At 42.9% G+C, this 15,676-nt stretch overlaps 1 protein-coding gene across 15 annotated transcripts in view; it reads left to right on the top strand.

The window, feature by feature from the left end:
* Nucleotides 1-15,676, top strand: part of neb (nebulin) — an 82,056-nt gene that overhangs the window by 65,564 nt on the left and 816 nt on the right. For 2 of the 15 annotated variants that reach the window (XM_079169920.1, XM_079169927.1), the window contains exons 119-139: nucleotides 229-333; nucleotides 960-1,064; nucleotides 1,698-1,808; nucleotides 3,358-3,468; nucleotides 4,179-4,292; nucleotides 5,303-5,407; nucleotides 5,541-5,645; nucleotides 5,867-5,971; nucleotides 6,351-6,443; nucleotides 7,431-7,523; nucleotides 8,543-8,635; nucleotides 9,217-9,309; nucleotides 9,428-9,520; nucleotides 10,284-10,376; nucleotides 10,657-10,749; nucleotides 12,641-12,733; nucleotides 13,034-13,141; nucleotides 13,411-13,597; nucleotides 14,355-14,447; nucleotides 14,930-15,073; nucleotides 15,146-15,249. In XM_079169920.1, the coding sequence (XP_079026046.1) occupies nucleotides 229-333; nucleotides 960-1,064; nucleotides 1,698-1,808; nucleotides 3,358-3,468; nucleotides 4,179-4,292; nucleotides 5,303-5,407; nucleotides 5,541-5,645; nucleotides 5,867-5,971; nucleotides 6,351-6,443; nucleotides 7,431-7,523; nucleotides 8,543-8,635; nucleotides 9,217-9,309; nucleotides 9,428-9,520; nucleotides 10,284-10,376; nucleotides 10,657-10,749; nucleotides 12,641-12,733; nucleotides 13,034-13,141; nucleotides 13,411-13,597; nucleotides 14,355-14,447; nucleotides 14,930-15,073; nucleotides 15,146-15,249 (2,241 nt within the window). The remainder of the gene's footprint in view (nucleotides 1-228; nucleotides 334-959; nucleotides 1,065-1,697; nucleotides 1,809-3,357; nucleotides 3,469-4,178; nucleotides 4,293-5,302; nucleotides 5,408-5,540; nucleotides 5,646-5,866; nucleotides 5,972-6,350; nucleotides 6,444-7,430; nucleotides 7,524-8,542; nucleotides 8,636-9,216; nucleotides 9,310-9,427; nucleotides 9,521-10,283; nucleotides 10,377-10,656; nucleotides 10,750-12,640; nucleotides 12,734-13,033; nucleotides 13,142-13,410; nucleotides 13,598-14,354; nucleotides 14,448-14,929; nucleotides 15,074-15,145; nucleotides 15,250-15,676) is intronic. The other 13 variants (XM_079169928.1, XM_079169926.1, XM_079169921.1 and 10 more) reach the window with 11 other exon arrangements.

The following is a 15,676-nucleotide window of genomic DNA, read 5'->3' as shown; positions in this document are numbered from 1 at the left end:
TGTGAGTTTTTTCTCATTATTCTACCAAAGTCTGAAGTTTTTTACTCTGAATATTACCCCCCTCCCCCGGCTCTGTGATAATATTTATTTGACCTACAATGGCCCTGATACGCCGACGTAGTTTTCACAATTATTATGTTACTATTTTTGTTCTTTTTGTTCCTGTAATGGATACGAGTAAACTCCAGACCGTGTTTTGTTCTGACTGTACTGGTAATCCCCCCGTAGTACTGCTACAAGAAGAAATTTGAGGAGAGTAAGGGTCACTACCACATGATCGCTGACACACCAGAACACCTGCATCACAGGGAGGCCTCTGACCTCCAGAGCAGCGTAAGTGGAACCGACGGTGGCTCAACGAACTCCAACAGTACTTTCTACTCAGACGATGTGATTTCTGAATCTTCATCTCCTGCTCTTACAGGAGGCTGATGTCGCCAATAACAGTAAATTAGCTTTAAGCTAACGCTACATCAAACAGCAACGTTTATGTTTAGTGTTGCTCGTGGTTCCTGATACATAAGATCAATAAATAAGAAACAAACTGATCTGAGATTATCTCTCAACTTTCTAAATATTGGTTTATTCTTAGACAGCTTTAGGCGTTTTGCATGTGTTCAAACTGTGCAAACTTTTACTGTATTCCCATTTTGCAGTTGATGGTGTCGTGTTTTAGATTTTATAAAGTATTTTTACCTTCTAAGCAGCTACAAGTTTCCATTCATGCCCATAGAATATAAGTTAAATGATTATATTAAGAGTTGTGTATTCATTTATGATCGCTAGTGCAGACTTTTATCAACGTATTTGTATTAACTTCTGATTCTCCCAGCGGACTGAAATGAATGCAGACATTAAATACTATGTGGCAGCATGATATCTGTCCAACGATCTGTCTGACATTACGTGTGTGTGTGTGTGTGTGTGTGTGTGTGTGTGTGTGTGTGTGTGCTGTGCAGGTGAAATACAAGGAGAAGTATGAGAAGGAGAAGGGAAAGGCCATGCTGGACTTCGAGACGCCCACATATGTGACGGCTAAGGAGGCGCAGCACATGCAGAGTCAGGTAATTCACCCCGTCTGCCTCCTCTGAGGTTCAAGAGCACAAACCTCTTCATCACAAGCCTCTGAGCCTCTGCTCCTGTGAAGAATAGTATATATATATATATATATGTCTGTGCTTCAGCTTGTTGGATGTCCAGCTATTTCTATTTTATAGTGCCTTTAATGCCAGTTTATAACATCAAGACATTGGGATCACATTGATGGGTGTTAGCGTTCCCATTTCCAAATCTGAGCCGGCACTAAACTGGGAGAAGGCCTGTAAAATGTGTTCTGAACGCCGTGTGTATCGCTGTTCGTACTATATAATATACTGCGTATATTATGCTGCTTAATCTTACTCCCACATTGCAGAGATGACGAAGGTAAAGTGTGTGTTCGTCTCAGTCTGTTGAACCTTCTTGTGGCTCCAGTGTTTGACTAGAATGAGCTTCAACATTTATCCAGATTGTTGCTATTCTGGTGGCAAAACTCCAGACTTTAGTCTCAATAATCGCTCCACACATGCACGACTACGTCACATTTAAAGACACGGCGTCACCACGAGTACCGCGGCTGTGTGTGAGCCGGGTATCAGGTAACTGCTGCTTTGCTCGCATGCTGTTTGAGTTCTGTCTTTGTCTTTTCCGGCCAATAGAAAGACTATAAGAAGGACTTTGAGGAGCACATGAAGGGCAAGAACCTCTCAGGGTTGGAGGTCACCCCCGCCATGTTACATGTCAGACACGCCACCAAAATAGCCAGCGAGGTAACTAAGAGGACGATTTACCCCTGAGAAGCTCCCCTACCTCCCTCACCCATCCCTGATAATCATACTAAGACCACATCACCACCTCGGTCCTGCTTCCTTCTCACCTCCTTATGTAATTTAATCTCACGAGTACTTCCTTCTTTCTTGATGATTTTAGTTTGTTTGCATGATCCCTAAACTCTTGAGAAGTCTTCTCTCTCTCCGTAGTTTAGTGTTTGTTTGTTTGCTTGTATTTATATTTCTGTCTGTTTACACGTTGGACTCATTTCACAATCACAAGACGACTAACAGCTTCATGTTAACAACATAAAGTCTGCATGCAGTCATGTGAGTCTCACAATGTGAAATGTTGACTTGAATTGTCATGTTGTTGTTTCCACATTGTGGTTTATCAGGATTCTCAGCCGAAGTCACCGATGTCTCCGGGTTTCACTGTTTTATGATCAGCAGGCGCTTTGTGTTGATATTTCAGAGTTCTGTGTAAATCTCAAGTCTCTTCTTTGATATTTCCTGTTGTTCCTGTTGAAGTTGTTCTGCTCCGAACATCTCAAAGGACCCAGATCTCTGATCACGAGCAACAAGCTCCCTCATTGATTATCAGTTATTTGATTGAACTGATCTGATATTACTGAAGTTAAGAGCAACCAAAGATGAAACCTAAGAGGATCATTTCTTACTTTCTTCTTTTATTAGAAACATTAGATCTCATTCACTTTTATTAAGGATTCAATTAAAGTCAGAGAGCCGCAAGAAACATATTTTACATCATTTATCGTCATTTCCATTCAGTCACGTGAGGCTGATCATGAGTGAGGTTTGATGATATTTTTGGATTATCCCCAAAACATTTAGCTTAATAAACAATTTCCTGTGTTCAAAAGACTTCAGAGTCATATTCTGTGTTATTAAATAAAGACTTCACAATCAGAATATCAATAAATACAGAAGCTAATAATGAATAAATACATTCTGCTGGTAGAAATGGACGCATGTTAAACAGCTAACAGGCTAATTTATTACTATTAGTACAGTTCACACGTGTGCAGACACAAACTCCAGCTGCTGAAGCCGACTGACCGCTGATCAGCTGATCCGCCATCTCATTTCCTTGTTTCCTCTCTCCTCGTGTGGTTTCCTTGTCTGTCTATGCATCCCTGGTGGGAGGGACTAGGAGGCAGGGAAAAGACGCAAGTGAAGGAAACAATGGATGCAAATAAGAGACTTGGGATTGTAGATTTTAACTTGCACAAACCTCAGTCATTGAGGTTAACGGGGGGGATGCATTGTGTTCATTTTGCCCTCTCATCCCGCCTCTGAATGGCCGACTGTTTATAATGATATGATGGACCTGAACTCTGACGCCATCAGTGCTTCAGAGTCTTCAGAGTCTTCAGAGTCTTCAGAGTCTTCAGAGTCTTCAGAGTCTTCGGTGACTTTGAGCTCAGAGTGGGACAAGCGCCGTATCTTGTCCGTCTGTATGCCTTCGGCCTCGGCCTGCCTTGTGTTCCCTTTCGCCGAGTCTCTCTGTTCTTCTTCCGTCCTGTAGAAAGAGTACAGGAGGGATCTAGAGGAGGGAGTGAAGGGTAAAGGGCTCACTTTACTGGAGGAAACTCCGGAGCGTTTGAGAGCGAGGAATGCCACTCAAATCCTGTGTGAGGTACGACTGACAGAGCTCTCAACCCGAGTGCCTTTTCCTCACAATCATCCGCTGCGTTCTGCCGCTTTAACTGAGCTTATTCATCCCTCTATGAAGGGCCGCTGCTGGGTTTGACTCTGACTTGTATCCCTGCTTCATGACATCACTAACATTCCAGCATCCCTCTTCTGTGATTTCTAGAATCTGATGTTCGTACGAAACTCTCTGATACTTTTACGTCTGATAAATATTCCAAAAGGGAACCTTGAACGTGCTCAAAGCATATTTAGTTGCATCTGATGTTTTGATGAAACATGCTTTATATTTATATTACAGCACACGCTTAATGCTGTGATTCAAGATGGCTTCAAAGATTCACTTTGACTTAAATTCATTTTCATTGAGTGAATTTCTTTGTGCTCTGCATGCTGTTAGAGGTTGGTTTGTGTCGTGCATGATAGATATCGCACTGTAGATAAACTGAGATAACATTATGCGTTAACACACTTCCTTTAACTGCTGTTTTGTGTTTCAGTTTTGGGTGGAGCTTCACCCTCTGCTGTTCTTTAAAAGCCTCCTAACCTCTTCTAACTCTTTATTCACGGTTCCCTTGACGTGTTTGGCTTTGCAGCCCCACTCTTAATACACTCGAGTGGAGCTGCTCTCACTAGTCGTCCGCTTTGAACGAACAGAGCTTTTGCGTAACATGAGTCACCTGTTGGTGTTTGCAGAGGGAGTACAAGAAGTCGCTGGAGCTGGAGATCAGGGGAAAGGGAATGTTGGCTTTGGCTACGGACACGCCGGACTTCATGAGGGCGAGGAACGCTACGGACATCCTCAGTCAGGTCTGACTCACTTCCTGTTTTCATTTCGTGGGCGATGTTGCCTAAATGAATGTAGTTAACGGGGCGGGGCTTAAGTCCTGGGGCCTCACGAGACATGACTTTATAATATTATGAATTATAATATTTACTTCAACGCCACCATGAACAATATTGGGCAAAGAAGGTGCATCACTATGATAATCACTAAGAAAGGATAGACAAATGGAAATGGGCGAGACCTCAATGAATCACAATGAATAGTTTAATATTATGCAGGTTTATATGTTCAAAGACGAGCATGAAATGAAATGCTTATTTACAGGATGTTTTAAAGGTGACATTTAAAATTCGGTTCAGTCTGAACGGATTGATTAGTGCAGCTTTGATCTATAAGAATGTCAAAGAACAGGTAACAGGTGAGGACAATTCCAGAAAACAATGTGCACTAAAAGAATATGAATAATAGATTGTGGCAGTAATATATAATATTATTACCGATTCTTTGCTTGAGATGTTTGTGATCTTCTCGTGTTGCCGCTGTGCACACGACTCAAACTGACTCATTGTTGACAAATAGTCTCAAAGTTTCACATTCTGTTGACTGATCAGTAGCATCCCCAGCTTTATGGTCTGTGTGACTCTAAATGGACCATCATTTACTAAATGAACATCATGCTGTATTGAAGAAGACTTGAAACTAGAGATTGAGACCATAAACTCATGTTTACAATGTTTACTGAGGTAATAAATCAAGAGAGAAGTAGAGTCATTTTCTCATAGACTTCTATACAACCAGAGGAGTCGCCCCCTGGTGGACATTAGAGAGAATGCAGCTTTAACACGTGAAGCATCGACTTCACCACCGGAGGTTTTTATTTGTTGCTGTCCATTAATGGAGGAAGCTGAAATAATGTTATAAATAAGTAATATTAAGCCTTGCCTGATTGTGGGTAAATACATAAATATCTCATGCAGCAGTTCTGGTATATTACAGTCAGAATCTGTGCTGACTGATGTTCTCTGTTCCTCAGACTAAATACAAACACACCGCTGAGATGGACAGGGCCAGCTTCACCAGTGTCATCGACACTCCAGACATCCTCCACGCTCAGCAGATGAAGAACATCATCAGCCAGGTCGGGTTATCAAAACCAGAACCAATCCTCAAGAAGCTTCTTTTAAAGGAAATATCTGGAGGCAACTGAAATACTGTTTTATAACTCTCTGTTTTAATGAAATATTCCTGTTGTTTGTGTTTGTGTCCAACAGAAAAAGTACAAAGAGGAAGCCGGGAGGATCATGTCTCACTACGTTCCCGTCCTGGACACTCCGGAGATGCAGAGAGTCCGTGAGAACCAGAAGAACTTCAGCACTGTAAGTAGGAACATGTTCTCCGTGTGAAGACGGAGGTTCTTCTGGTGTCTCTGTGTTTCTCTCCACGTCTGCTGCAAAGTACGATCTTGGATACTTTAGACTTTTCTACGACGTTCTCTTAATGAATTGAATGTTTCTGTTCATGTGGAGGAGGAGTGTCTCTCTTTGACTTCTTTCTCACTGTGAAACATTTTAACTGCACTTCTGTTTTCTCCCCGTAGCATCAGTACCAGATTGACCATAAAAGCATAATGGGCAAAGTGTGCACTATAAAGGACACTCCTGAAATGCTCCGTGTTAAAGAGAATACAAAGAATTTCAGCTTGGTATCTACGACATAATATTATTCTTAATGTTTTCTATTAACACGACCCTGGTATGCAGCCCTTCATCTCTTTATCTTTAACCTCGTGGATTCTGCAGTTTAATTCACGCCACTAACACCTGACCTGTGGTTCTTTAGGGTAACGGTGATACTGGTTAGTGCGGAGCTTGTGTGTTGTTAGATACGTGTTCACAGTACGTGTTCCTCTACATGTGGATTGGTTTGTTTCATTCCGTGTGTTCTTGTTACATCGCAGCTAAATCTAGTGTAGACTCTGTTTGATGAGCTCGTCCTCATCGTATATATAATTATATATATATATCAGAGTTGACGTCAGGCTAACCGCTGGTTTGCTGCTTTCATTCCTCGTCCGTGTAAAGATTCAGTACAAAGAGGATGTGGGAGGAGGAACGTCTTTGCCCGAGACCCCCGAGATGGAGCGAGTTAAACACAACCAGCGCAACATTAGCACGGTACTCCACAGAGTGACCCTGCCCTCCGTCATCTCCTCCTCCCTCCTTACTCCCTCCTTACTCCCTCCTTACTCCCTCCTTCCCTAGAGACCAGGAATATAACCAGACCTTCAGATAGACATCTTCAACCCAACACACATTTACCTTTATTTTACTTTTAGATTGTTTTTGCCCAACTTCATTGCTGCGAGATAATAACTTGTTAATTTGTTTCTATGACGGCGTGTGAGGGCCATTGTAGTTCAAATATGCAAATTACGCAGCCGTGGAAGGTAATATTCAAAGTGAAAAACTCTTTCTGTGATTAAAGACAGAAATTTAGAACAAATAAACGCACAAATTTACAAAAAAAATAGAATTTTCTTTAAAGATTAAAGTCACAAATTACGAGACAAAAACAGGACATTTTGTGGGTTTTTGTCGAGGAACCAAACAGCTGAGATCAATGACATCACACCATCCAGTTCTGGTTTCACGCTCAGAGATTAATCGAGTTTTACAATTTTAATCTCAGAATATATATATATATATATATATATATATATACGTTTTTTTCTAGTAAATTCGCGATTCAACTCTCAGAATATAATTGACAGAATTCATTTTATTTGTAACTTTACAGTAACTCTCAGTACATCGTCTTCACTCACGATGGTCCTGATACGTCGTCCTTTGTTTTCACTACACGGCGTAAAAGTATTTTGGACGTCTGTGTCAAAGTACATTGTGTACTTTTGGTTTAAGGCTCTTAGTGATACAGCAAACTATTCATCATTAACTGGGACTTCTTTCATATTAATTCATTACATCTAAATGAAGTTTCATCTATTTTTGAAAGCATATCAAACGTATTTATTGCCGTCATATGTGGTTTTACTAACACCGTGTTGTCAGTTGTTAAGTGATGAATGAATGGACGTGTGTGTGTGCGTCATACACGCTGTGCTGCTGTTTGTCTGACTTTGTGTCGTTTATTGCAACGGGCAGATTCAGTACAAGGAGTCTGTGGGAGGAGGAACGTCTTTGCCTGAGACCCCCGAGATGGAGCGAGTTAAACACAACCAGCGCAACATTAGCACGGTACTCCACAGAGTGACCCTGCCCTCCGTCATCTCCTCCTCCACCCACTCCTCCCTCCTTACTCCCTCCTTACTCCCTCCTTACTCCCTCCTTCCCTAGAGACCAGGAATATAACCAGACCTTCAGATAGACATCTTCAACCCAACACACATTTACCTTTATTTTACTTTTAGATTGTTTTTGGCCAACTTCATTGCTGCGAGATAATAACTTGTTAATTTGTTTCTATGACGGCGTGTGAGGGCCATTGTAGTTCAAATATGCAAATTACGCAGCCGTGGAAGGTAATATTCAAAGGAAAAACTCTTTCTGTGACTAAAGACGGAAATTTAGAACAAATAAACGCACAAATTTACGAAAAAAATAGAATTTTCTTTATAGATTAAAGTCACAAATTTCGAGACAAAAACAGGACATTTTGTGTTGTTTTTTGTCGAGGAACCAAACAGCTGAGATCAATGACATCACACCATCCAGTTCTGGTTTCACGCTCAGAGATTAATCGAGTTTTACAATTTTAATCTCAGAATATATATATATATATATATATATATATATATATATATATATACTTTTTTTTTCTAGTAAGTTCGCGATTCAACTCTCAGAATATAATTGACAGAATTCATTTTAGTTGTAAATTTACAGTAACTCTCAGTACATCGTCTTCACTCACGATGGTCCTGATACGTCGTCCTTTGTTTTCACTACATGGCGTAAAAGTATTTTGGACGTCTGTGTCAAAGTACATTGTGTACTTTTGGTTTAAGGCTCTTAGTGATACAGCAAACTATTCATCATTAACTGGGACTTCTTTCATATTAATTCATTACATCTAAATGAAGTTTCATCTATTTTTGAAAGCATATCAAACGTATTTCTTGCCGTCATATGTGGTTTTACTAACACCGTGTTGTTAAGTGATGAATGAATGGACGTGTGCGTGTGTGCGTCGTACACGCTGTGCTGCTGTTTGTCTCCTGTTTGTCTGACTTTGTGTCGTTTATTGCAACGGGCAGATTCAGTACAAGGAGTCTGTGGGTCAAGGCACGTCCATCCCAGACCTGCCTGAGGTGAAGCGGGTCCGAGAAACCACGAAGAATATCAGCTCGGTAGAGGAAACGAACTGCAGTGATCCCTTAAAATCATTCCCCAACACGCCCTCTGACCTCTGCTACTAGTCTAGAAATGAACCTTTACCTCCTCCATCCTAACTGATTCATAAATCAGCTTTTATCAGCTTTTGTCGACTTCCTTTTGAATCTCCTCAAGAACATAATTTCCCTCAATGCTTCGCTTAATAAGCGCATTTCCCTGGATTTGTTTTTAATTTGATATCTTATTTTTTAGCGTTTCCTTCCCTCTTAAAATGAAAACTAATCCTCCTTTGAGTGTTTGTCGTCATATTTGACTTTTTTTGTGTCTCATTCATAAGATTCAATACAACTTTTTGAGTTTTCGACCGCAGCCTTGCAGACTTCACTTCCTGTGTCTTCAGTAATCGTTCCCCCTCCTCCATCTTTAACTCAGCTCATGAATCACTCCTTTTCTTTTACCAGCCTCCATCGATGACCAAAAACCCAAAACCATCCTAAATAAGTCTCCATTTCCCTGGATTATCTCATAAAACTAATCCTCTGAGTGTTACCGTCATGTTTGACTTCTTTTTATGTTGTGTTGTCTCGTTCATAAGATTCAATACAAAGCAGGAGTGGAACAAGGCACGTCGGTGTCAGAGACGCCCGAGATGGAGCGAGTCAAACGCAATCAGCACAACATTAGCACGGTACTCCACAGAGAGAGAGACCCTGCGTCTGTCCTCATGTCAGAAATAACGCCGTACTCGCTGTGCTGCTGTTTGTCTCCTGTTTGTTTGACTCTGTGTCGTTTATTGTAACGGGCAGATTCAGTACAAGGAGTCTGTGGGTCAAGGCACGTCCATCCCAGACCTGCCTGAGGTGAAGCGGGTCCGAGAAACCACGAAGAATATCAGCTCGGTAGAGGAAACGAACCGCAGTGATCCCTTAAAATCATTCCCCAACACGCCCTCTGACCTCTCCCACTAAAGAGTCCGAGGCTGCGGTCGAAAAGTCCTTTTTTTACCTCGTGAAGGTTCCTCGCTGAGTGAAAGAGTCCTCCATGATAAGAGCTGAGGAAAGGTACTTCAATGCTTCCTTTCCTTATCTCCTTTAGCATAGGAAACACGGGACCTTCCTCTATGAAAGGAAAGGAGATGATGCCGACCCACAATTCCTTGCGGCGGCAACATTTAAAGTGACGCACCATGAAAACAAACGATGTGTTTGTCTTACATGAGTTTATGAATTATTAAACCTGTCAGATTCATAATGACACAATAGATTCATGGAGTCATGTCCTAGTTTAGTGAAAGTGGAGTCTGATTCTCTCTTTTCCTAACTCCTCATGAAGTCTCCTTCACATGTTTCCTTGACCTCGTGGCGTTTTCCATAGAGGTGAAGGAGAAGTGGTTAGGAAAGGACGTTAGGAGGTAACTTTTTGAGTTTTCGACCGCAGCCTTGCAGACTTCACTTCCTGTGTCTTCAGTAATCGTTCCCCCTCCTCCATCTTTAACTCAGCTCATGAATCACTCCTTTTCTTTTACCACGACCCTCGATGACCAAAAACCCAAAACCATCCTAAACAAGTCTCCATTTCCCTGGATTATCTCATAAAACTAATCCTCCTCTGAGTGTTACCGTCATACTGAACTTCTTTTTATGTTGTTGTCTCGTTCATAAGATTCAATACAAAGCAGGAGTGGAACAAGGCACGTCGGTGTCAGAGACGCCCGAGATGGAGCGAGTCAAACGCAATCAGCGCAACATTAGCACGGTACTCCACAGAGTCCTCCCCCTCCTCCCCCCTCCTCACCCTCAAACTTAACAAAAGTCTCCTCAGCCTTCAGATGCAGATTTAACCCCCGATGAGCCTCATTCAGCTAAACCTCTTTAATAACCCGCTTCTCCATTCCTCAGGTTTAATTCGTCGTGTCATGTCTGCTGTGGTTGGTTTTGTGGATGCTGTGTTTGCTCCTGGATTTCTGGATTTCTGTCTGATTGTCTCTCTTACTTTTTCTTTTCTAAAAACCTCCATCCCGCTGTTTGTTGGGCAGATAAAGTACAAGGACTCCCTGGGTCGAGGCACGGCGATCTCCGACCTCCCGGAGGTGAAGCGGGTCAAACAAAGCCAGAAGAACATCAGCTCGGTAGAAGAAACGGTCCACGTGTGCTCCCCTAACTGAGTGGATTAGTAGCGCTCATCCCCTTCTCAAGCCTGTTTCTCTGCCGTTCCCTGAGCTCACCACCTTCATTGTCTCCCCTCCATCTTTAATCTTCAACCATCAAACCCCTCCTCTCTGTCCTCCCCCATGTCCCGTATCTTCTAACACCTCTTCTATTTCCACATTAAGCACATTCTTCTTACAGCTAACGACAAACTAAACCTCCTGCTGAAGCCTTTTAGGAGTGTGTTTTGTGTTTTTGTTCCCACAACAGAGATCCTGGCCGTTGGACCAGGAGAAGTCACTCTCACTATAGGACCAATTTCTCAGACGCTGTTTACATTTATTCCATTGAAAACTTCAATTTATTTGAAATATCCTGTTTTCTTTATCTTCAGTGATTTAAGGTGAACCCTCTGAACCCTGAGACGTGTTCCCGCTTCTGTCCCGTGTTTCTCTGCTTATGTTCTCTGTAATATAAAGTTCTGCTCCTCTATGAACAGAACCATCACGACCAGAAGAGAGAACATCATGTCTTTAGTGCACAATAACAGTTATGAAGACATCAATCATAAAAAACATTAAAACGCAGGTTTAATTACTTTGAACATTTAAAAAACAATCACATCTATAGATCCAACATGTTGCAAGTGTCCACAAGTGTTACAATGTTGGAAATAATGTGAGACTCTACATGTTTTACAGTTTTACATCCTCTACTTCCAGCCTCTCTTCTTCTCTCCTCTCTCCTCTTCTTCTCTCTCCTCTCCTCTCTTCTCCTCTCCTCTCCTCTCCTCTCCTCTCCTCTCTTCTCCTCTCCTCTCTCCTCTCTTATCTCCTCTCTCTTCTCCTCTCCTCTCCTCTCCTCTCTTCTCCTCTCCTCTCTCCTCTCTTATCTCCTCTCTCTTCTCCTCTCCTCTCCTCTCCTCTCTTCTCCTCTCCTCTCTCCTCTCTTATCTCCTCTCTCTTCTCCTCTCTTCTCCTCTCCTCTCTTCTCTCCTCTCTCTCCTCTCCTCTCCTCTCTCCTCTTCTCTCCTCTCCTCTCTTCTCCTCTCTCCTCTCCTCTCTTCTCCTCTCCTCTCCTCTCCTCTCTTCTCCTCTCCTCTCTCCTCTCTTATCTCCTCTCTCTTCTCCTCTCTTCTCCTCTCCTCTCTTCTCTCCCCTCCTTGCCCCTCTCTTCTCTCCTCTCCCCTCTCCTCTCTTCTCCTCTCCTCTCTTCTCCTCTCCTCTCTCCTCTCTTCTCCTCTCCTCTCCTCTCCACCTCTCCTCTCTCCTCTCTTATCTCCTCTCCTCTCTCCTCTCTTCTCCTCTCTCCTCTCTTCTTCTCTCCTCTCCTCTCTTCTCCTCTCTCCTCTCCTCTCTTCTCCTCTCCTCTCTTCTCTCCTCTCCTCTCTTCTCCTCTCCTCTCCTCTCTCCTCTCTTCTCTTCTCTCCTCTCCTCTCTCCTCTCTTTTCCTCTCTCCTCTCTCCTCCTCTCCTCTCCTCTCCTCCGTGTTCACTTCCTGTAGTTCAGTCAGAGCTCCTCCTCTCTTGTGGTCACATGACTGTTGGTCTCAGATGAATCAATCATGACGTCATAGTTTCACTGAGGAGCTCACACTTTAATGTTTTTAACAGAATCTGGTTAAAACAAAGACAAGATTTATAGTGATACTATATTTAATTAAATATCAGGATTCTAGGCTTTGTTTTGGCTGCTTCGTCTGCATTCATCACACACGATGTGTTTGAAGAAAACATGCTTTTTAATCCCGCCGGTGGGTTTTGGGGTTCAGAGGGTTCCAATCGGAGTCTATGAAACCAGTCCTATAGGTGTGTGTGTGTGTGTTCTGAGTGTGTGTCGGCGTCTGATTGGCTCTTGTGCTTCTCTCCTCCAGGTGTTGTATAAAGACAGTTCAGCCAAAGGAACTCCTGTGGTGTACACCCCAGAGATGGAGCGAGTGAAAAGGAACCAGGAGAACATTAGCTCGGTACTTTGAGAACCACCTCTGGAACACATTCTACTGCAGATGTGTTCCACCTCTAACCCGTGCGTCTGTGCTCAGCTTTCCTGCTCCTCTTCCTCTTCCTCTTCCTCTTCCTCCCCCTGCAGATTGGGAACATAATCTTGTTTTCCTTTAATACTTCAGCCCCCCCCCCCCCCCCCTCTCTTTGTGCTGCTAAACGCTTTACGATGGCTTCAGGTTTGAAACGCCTCACTTCTTCACTGTGTCCTCACCGTGTGTCCTCACTGTGTGTCCTCTCTTCCTCACCCCTTGCCTCCTCACCAGGTGCTGTACTCTGACAGTTTCCGTAAGCAGGTCCAGGGCAAGGCCTCCTTCGTTCTGGACACGCCTGAGTTGAGGCGCGTCAGGGAGACCCAGCGCAACATCTCCGGGGTGAGCGTTCATGGCCTCTGTTCCTCATGAGGACACGGCTGCTGTTAGTCGGTAGATCTCAGCCCCATATTTCTGTCTCTCATTTTCAAAAACACGTCACAAATAAGCATTTTTACTTCCATTAAAGGCTCAGTAGTTTCCTAACACATTTGTGAAGGACTATTCTAAGTCTCAGGTCTCTGTAAATAAATGAGAACATAGTTCTGTTTATTATAATCCATGTTCCCCGCTGTTCCTGTGACCACGGCTGTGATCTGTGATGTCTTCAGGTGAGGTACCACGAGGACTTTGAGAAGAGCAAAGGCAGCTTCACCGCCACCGCCACCGACATGGTGATGGAGCGCGTGAAGAAGAACACGCAGGACTTCAGCAACATCAACTACCGCGGCATCCAGAGGCGCGTGGTGGAGATGGAGAGGAGGCGCACCATCGAGCACGACCAGGAGACCACCACCGGTACGTCACTAGGTTCTACCTGCTGCTGGTTTAACGTGCAAAGAGATCGACATAACAGTGAAAGAGTTGTACTTTAAAAGACATTTCAACTGGAAAGAAACGGACGAAAGACGGGCTTTGAAGGCTTGTTAACTTAAAGGTATAATATGTAACTTTGTATGGAGGTGTGTATTAACATCATCGCCTGTCAGTGGCGTCGTCTCCTCTTTGTGTTGATCATAAACTGACTTGTTATCCAGTTTTTAAGCCACATTTCAACAATAGACTTTAGATCTTGGTGTCTTGATAAAAGCACATTTTAAACCATCAGCATTCAGACTCCTCTGCTGCTGTCGCTGATGTTTAAAGACTTTCCTTTTATTCATCTGGAGAGAAAATATGACATTTTCTGATGAAATAGATTTTTAACTCTATTCCCTAATCTCAAGAACGTAAATCTCATTTTAAAAACGTTCATCTTTATTTATCTCGTGTCAACTGAAGCTATTTCAAACACAATAACACATCTAGATTTGTATTTTCTCACACAAAAAGAGCAAGATTTTGTTATTTTGTTTCCACAAGAGGTTGAAAATCCTAACAGGACAGATACGTTTTAAAATAACTGATCCTCAGCGACTCTTCAAAGTGTTCTTAAATGACCGTCTTGGTTTCCAAAGGTCGTCGTGTATGTAACTGTAATAAACAGGAGGAACAGACTAGAGACTCCGCTGACGGTCTGATCCTCTAACGGAACGTTTGACTCTTGCGTCCTCAGATCTGCGTGTTTGGCGCACAAACCCCGGCTCCGTGTTCGACTACGACCCGGCGGAGGACAACATCCAGTCCAGGAGTCTCCACATGATGTCAGGTGAGCCAGACAGCAGGTCAGCTGTGTTATGCATCAACAGGTTATTACACGGTAATAACAGCTGAAACGCTGTCAATTACACTCTGATGTTCAAATGAGTTCATAGAAATCTCAGCGTTAGTTTTTGAGTTACTTTGTCACGGTTTACAATATTGTTTAATAAGTTTTAACTCCACATTTAGCATCTATATACCAAATAAACACTTCAACACACAATGAGTGAATAATAAACACACCCTAATGCAAATTAAAGTGCTTGTTATCATAAATAATGTAAATCATATCTTATGTTATATTTCAATCACACACATTAAAGAAATCGTTTGCTCACACGAGACGTTAAAACTCTTAATTAATTAAGATAAAATGAATGTTGTCAGTCCAGCTGAATAAGAAACCAACATATTAATATAAACACATTTTATTCCAGTAAGCTGTAAGTGTGACGTGTGACCATAAGAACCGTATCTTTCTCCCGTCAGTTCACGCTCAGCGTCGCAGTAAGGAGCACTCCCGCTCCACCAGCGCTCTGAGCGGCGTCGGCGACGAGAAGTCCGAGGTGTCCCAGGACGCCGACCACCACCACATGTCCCTCTACAGCAACGGCTTCATGGCCACCTCCGCCGGTACGAGAGCTGCGTCTCATATTAGGATTTAAATGTGGGGTTTAGCATCGTATCTGACTCCTCTCTGTGCAGGTTACCAGCACGCCAAGACTGTGGAGCTGCAGCAGAGGTCCTCATCAGTGGCCACCCAGCAGACCACCGTGTCCTCCGTCCCCTCACACCCCTCTACCACCGGGGTTAGTAACACACACACACACACACACACACACACACAGTATAGTCTGTCATGAAAAGTAACAAAAAAAAGTCAAATGTAGTATATTTTGTTGTAAAAATGTCATAAAAAGTCATAGTCATGAAAATGCTGTTATTTTAATGCTATTTGTTAACAAGAAGAATATAGAATATCACCAACCTCATCCTTTAACACACCCTCATACACACACACTCACACACACTCACACACACCCTCATACACTCACCTACACACACACTCACCTACACTCACACACACCCTCATACTCACCTACTCACACACACACACACCCTCATACTCTCACCTACTCACACACACACACACCCTCATACACTCACCTACTCACACACACACACACCCTCATACACTCACCTACACACACACACACACACACCCTCATACACTCA

Source organism: Pholis gunnellus (assembly GCF_910591455.1).
Source record: "Pholis gunnellus genome assembly, chromosome: 12".
In the NCBI taxonomy this organism is placed as follows: domain Eukaryota; kingdom Metazoa; phylum Chordata; class Actinopteri; order Perciformes; family Pholidae; genus Pholis; species Pholis gunnellus.
The sequence above is the reverse complement of the archived record's forward strand: the minus strand, read 5'-3'. Positions and strand labels throughout refer to the sequence as shown.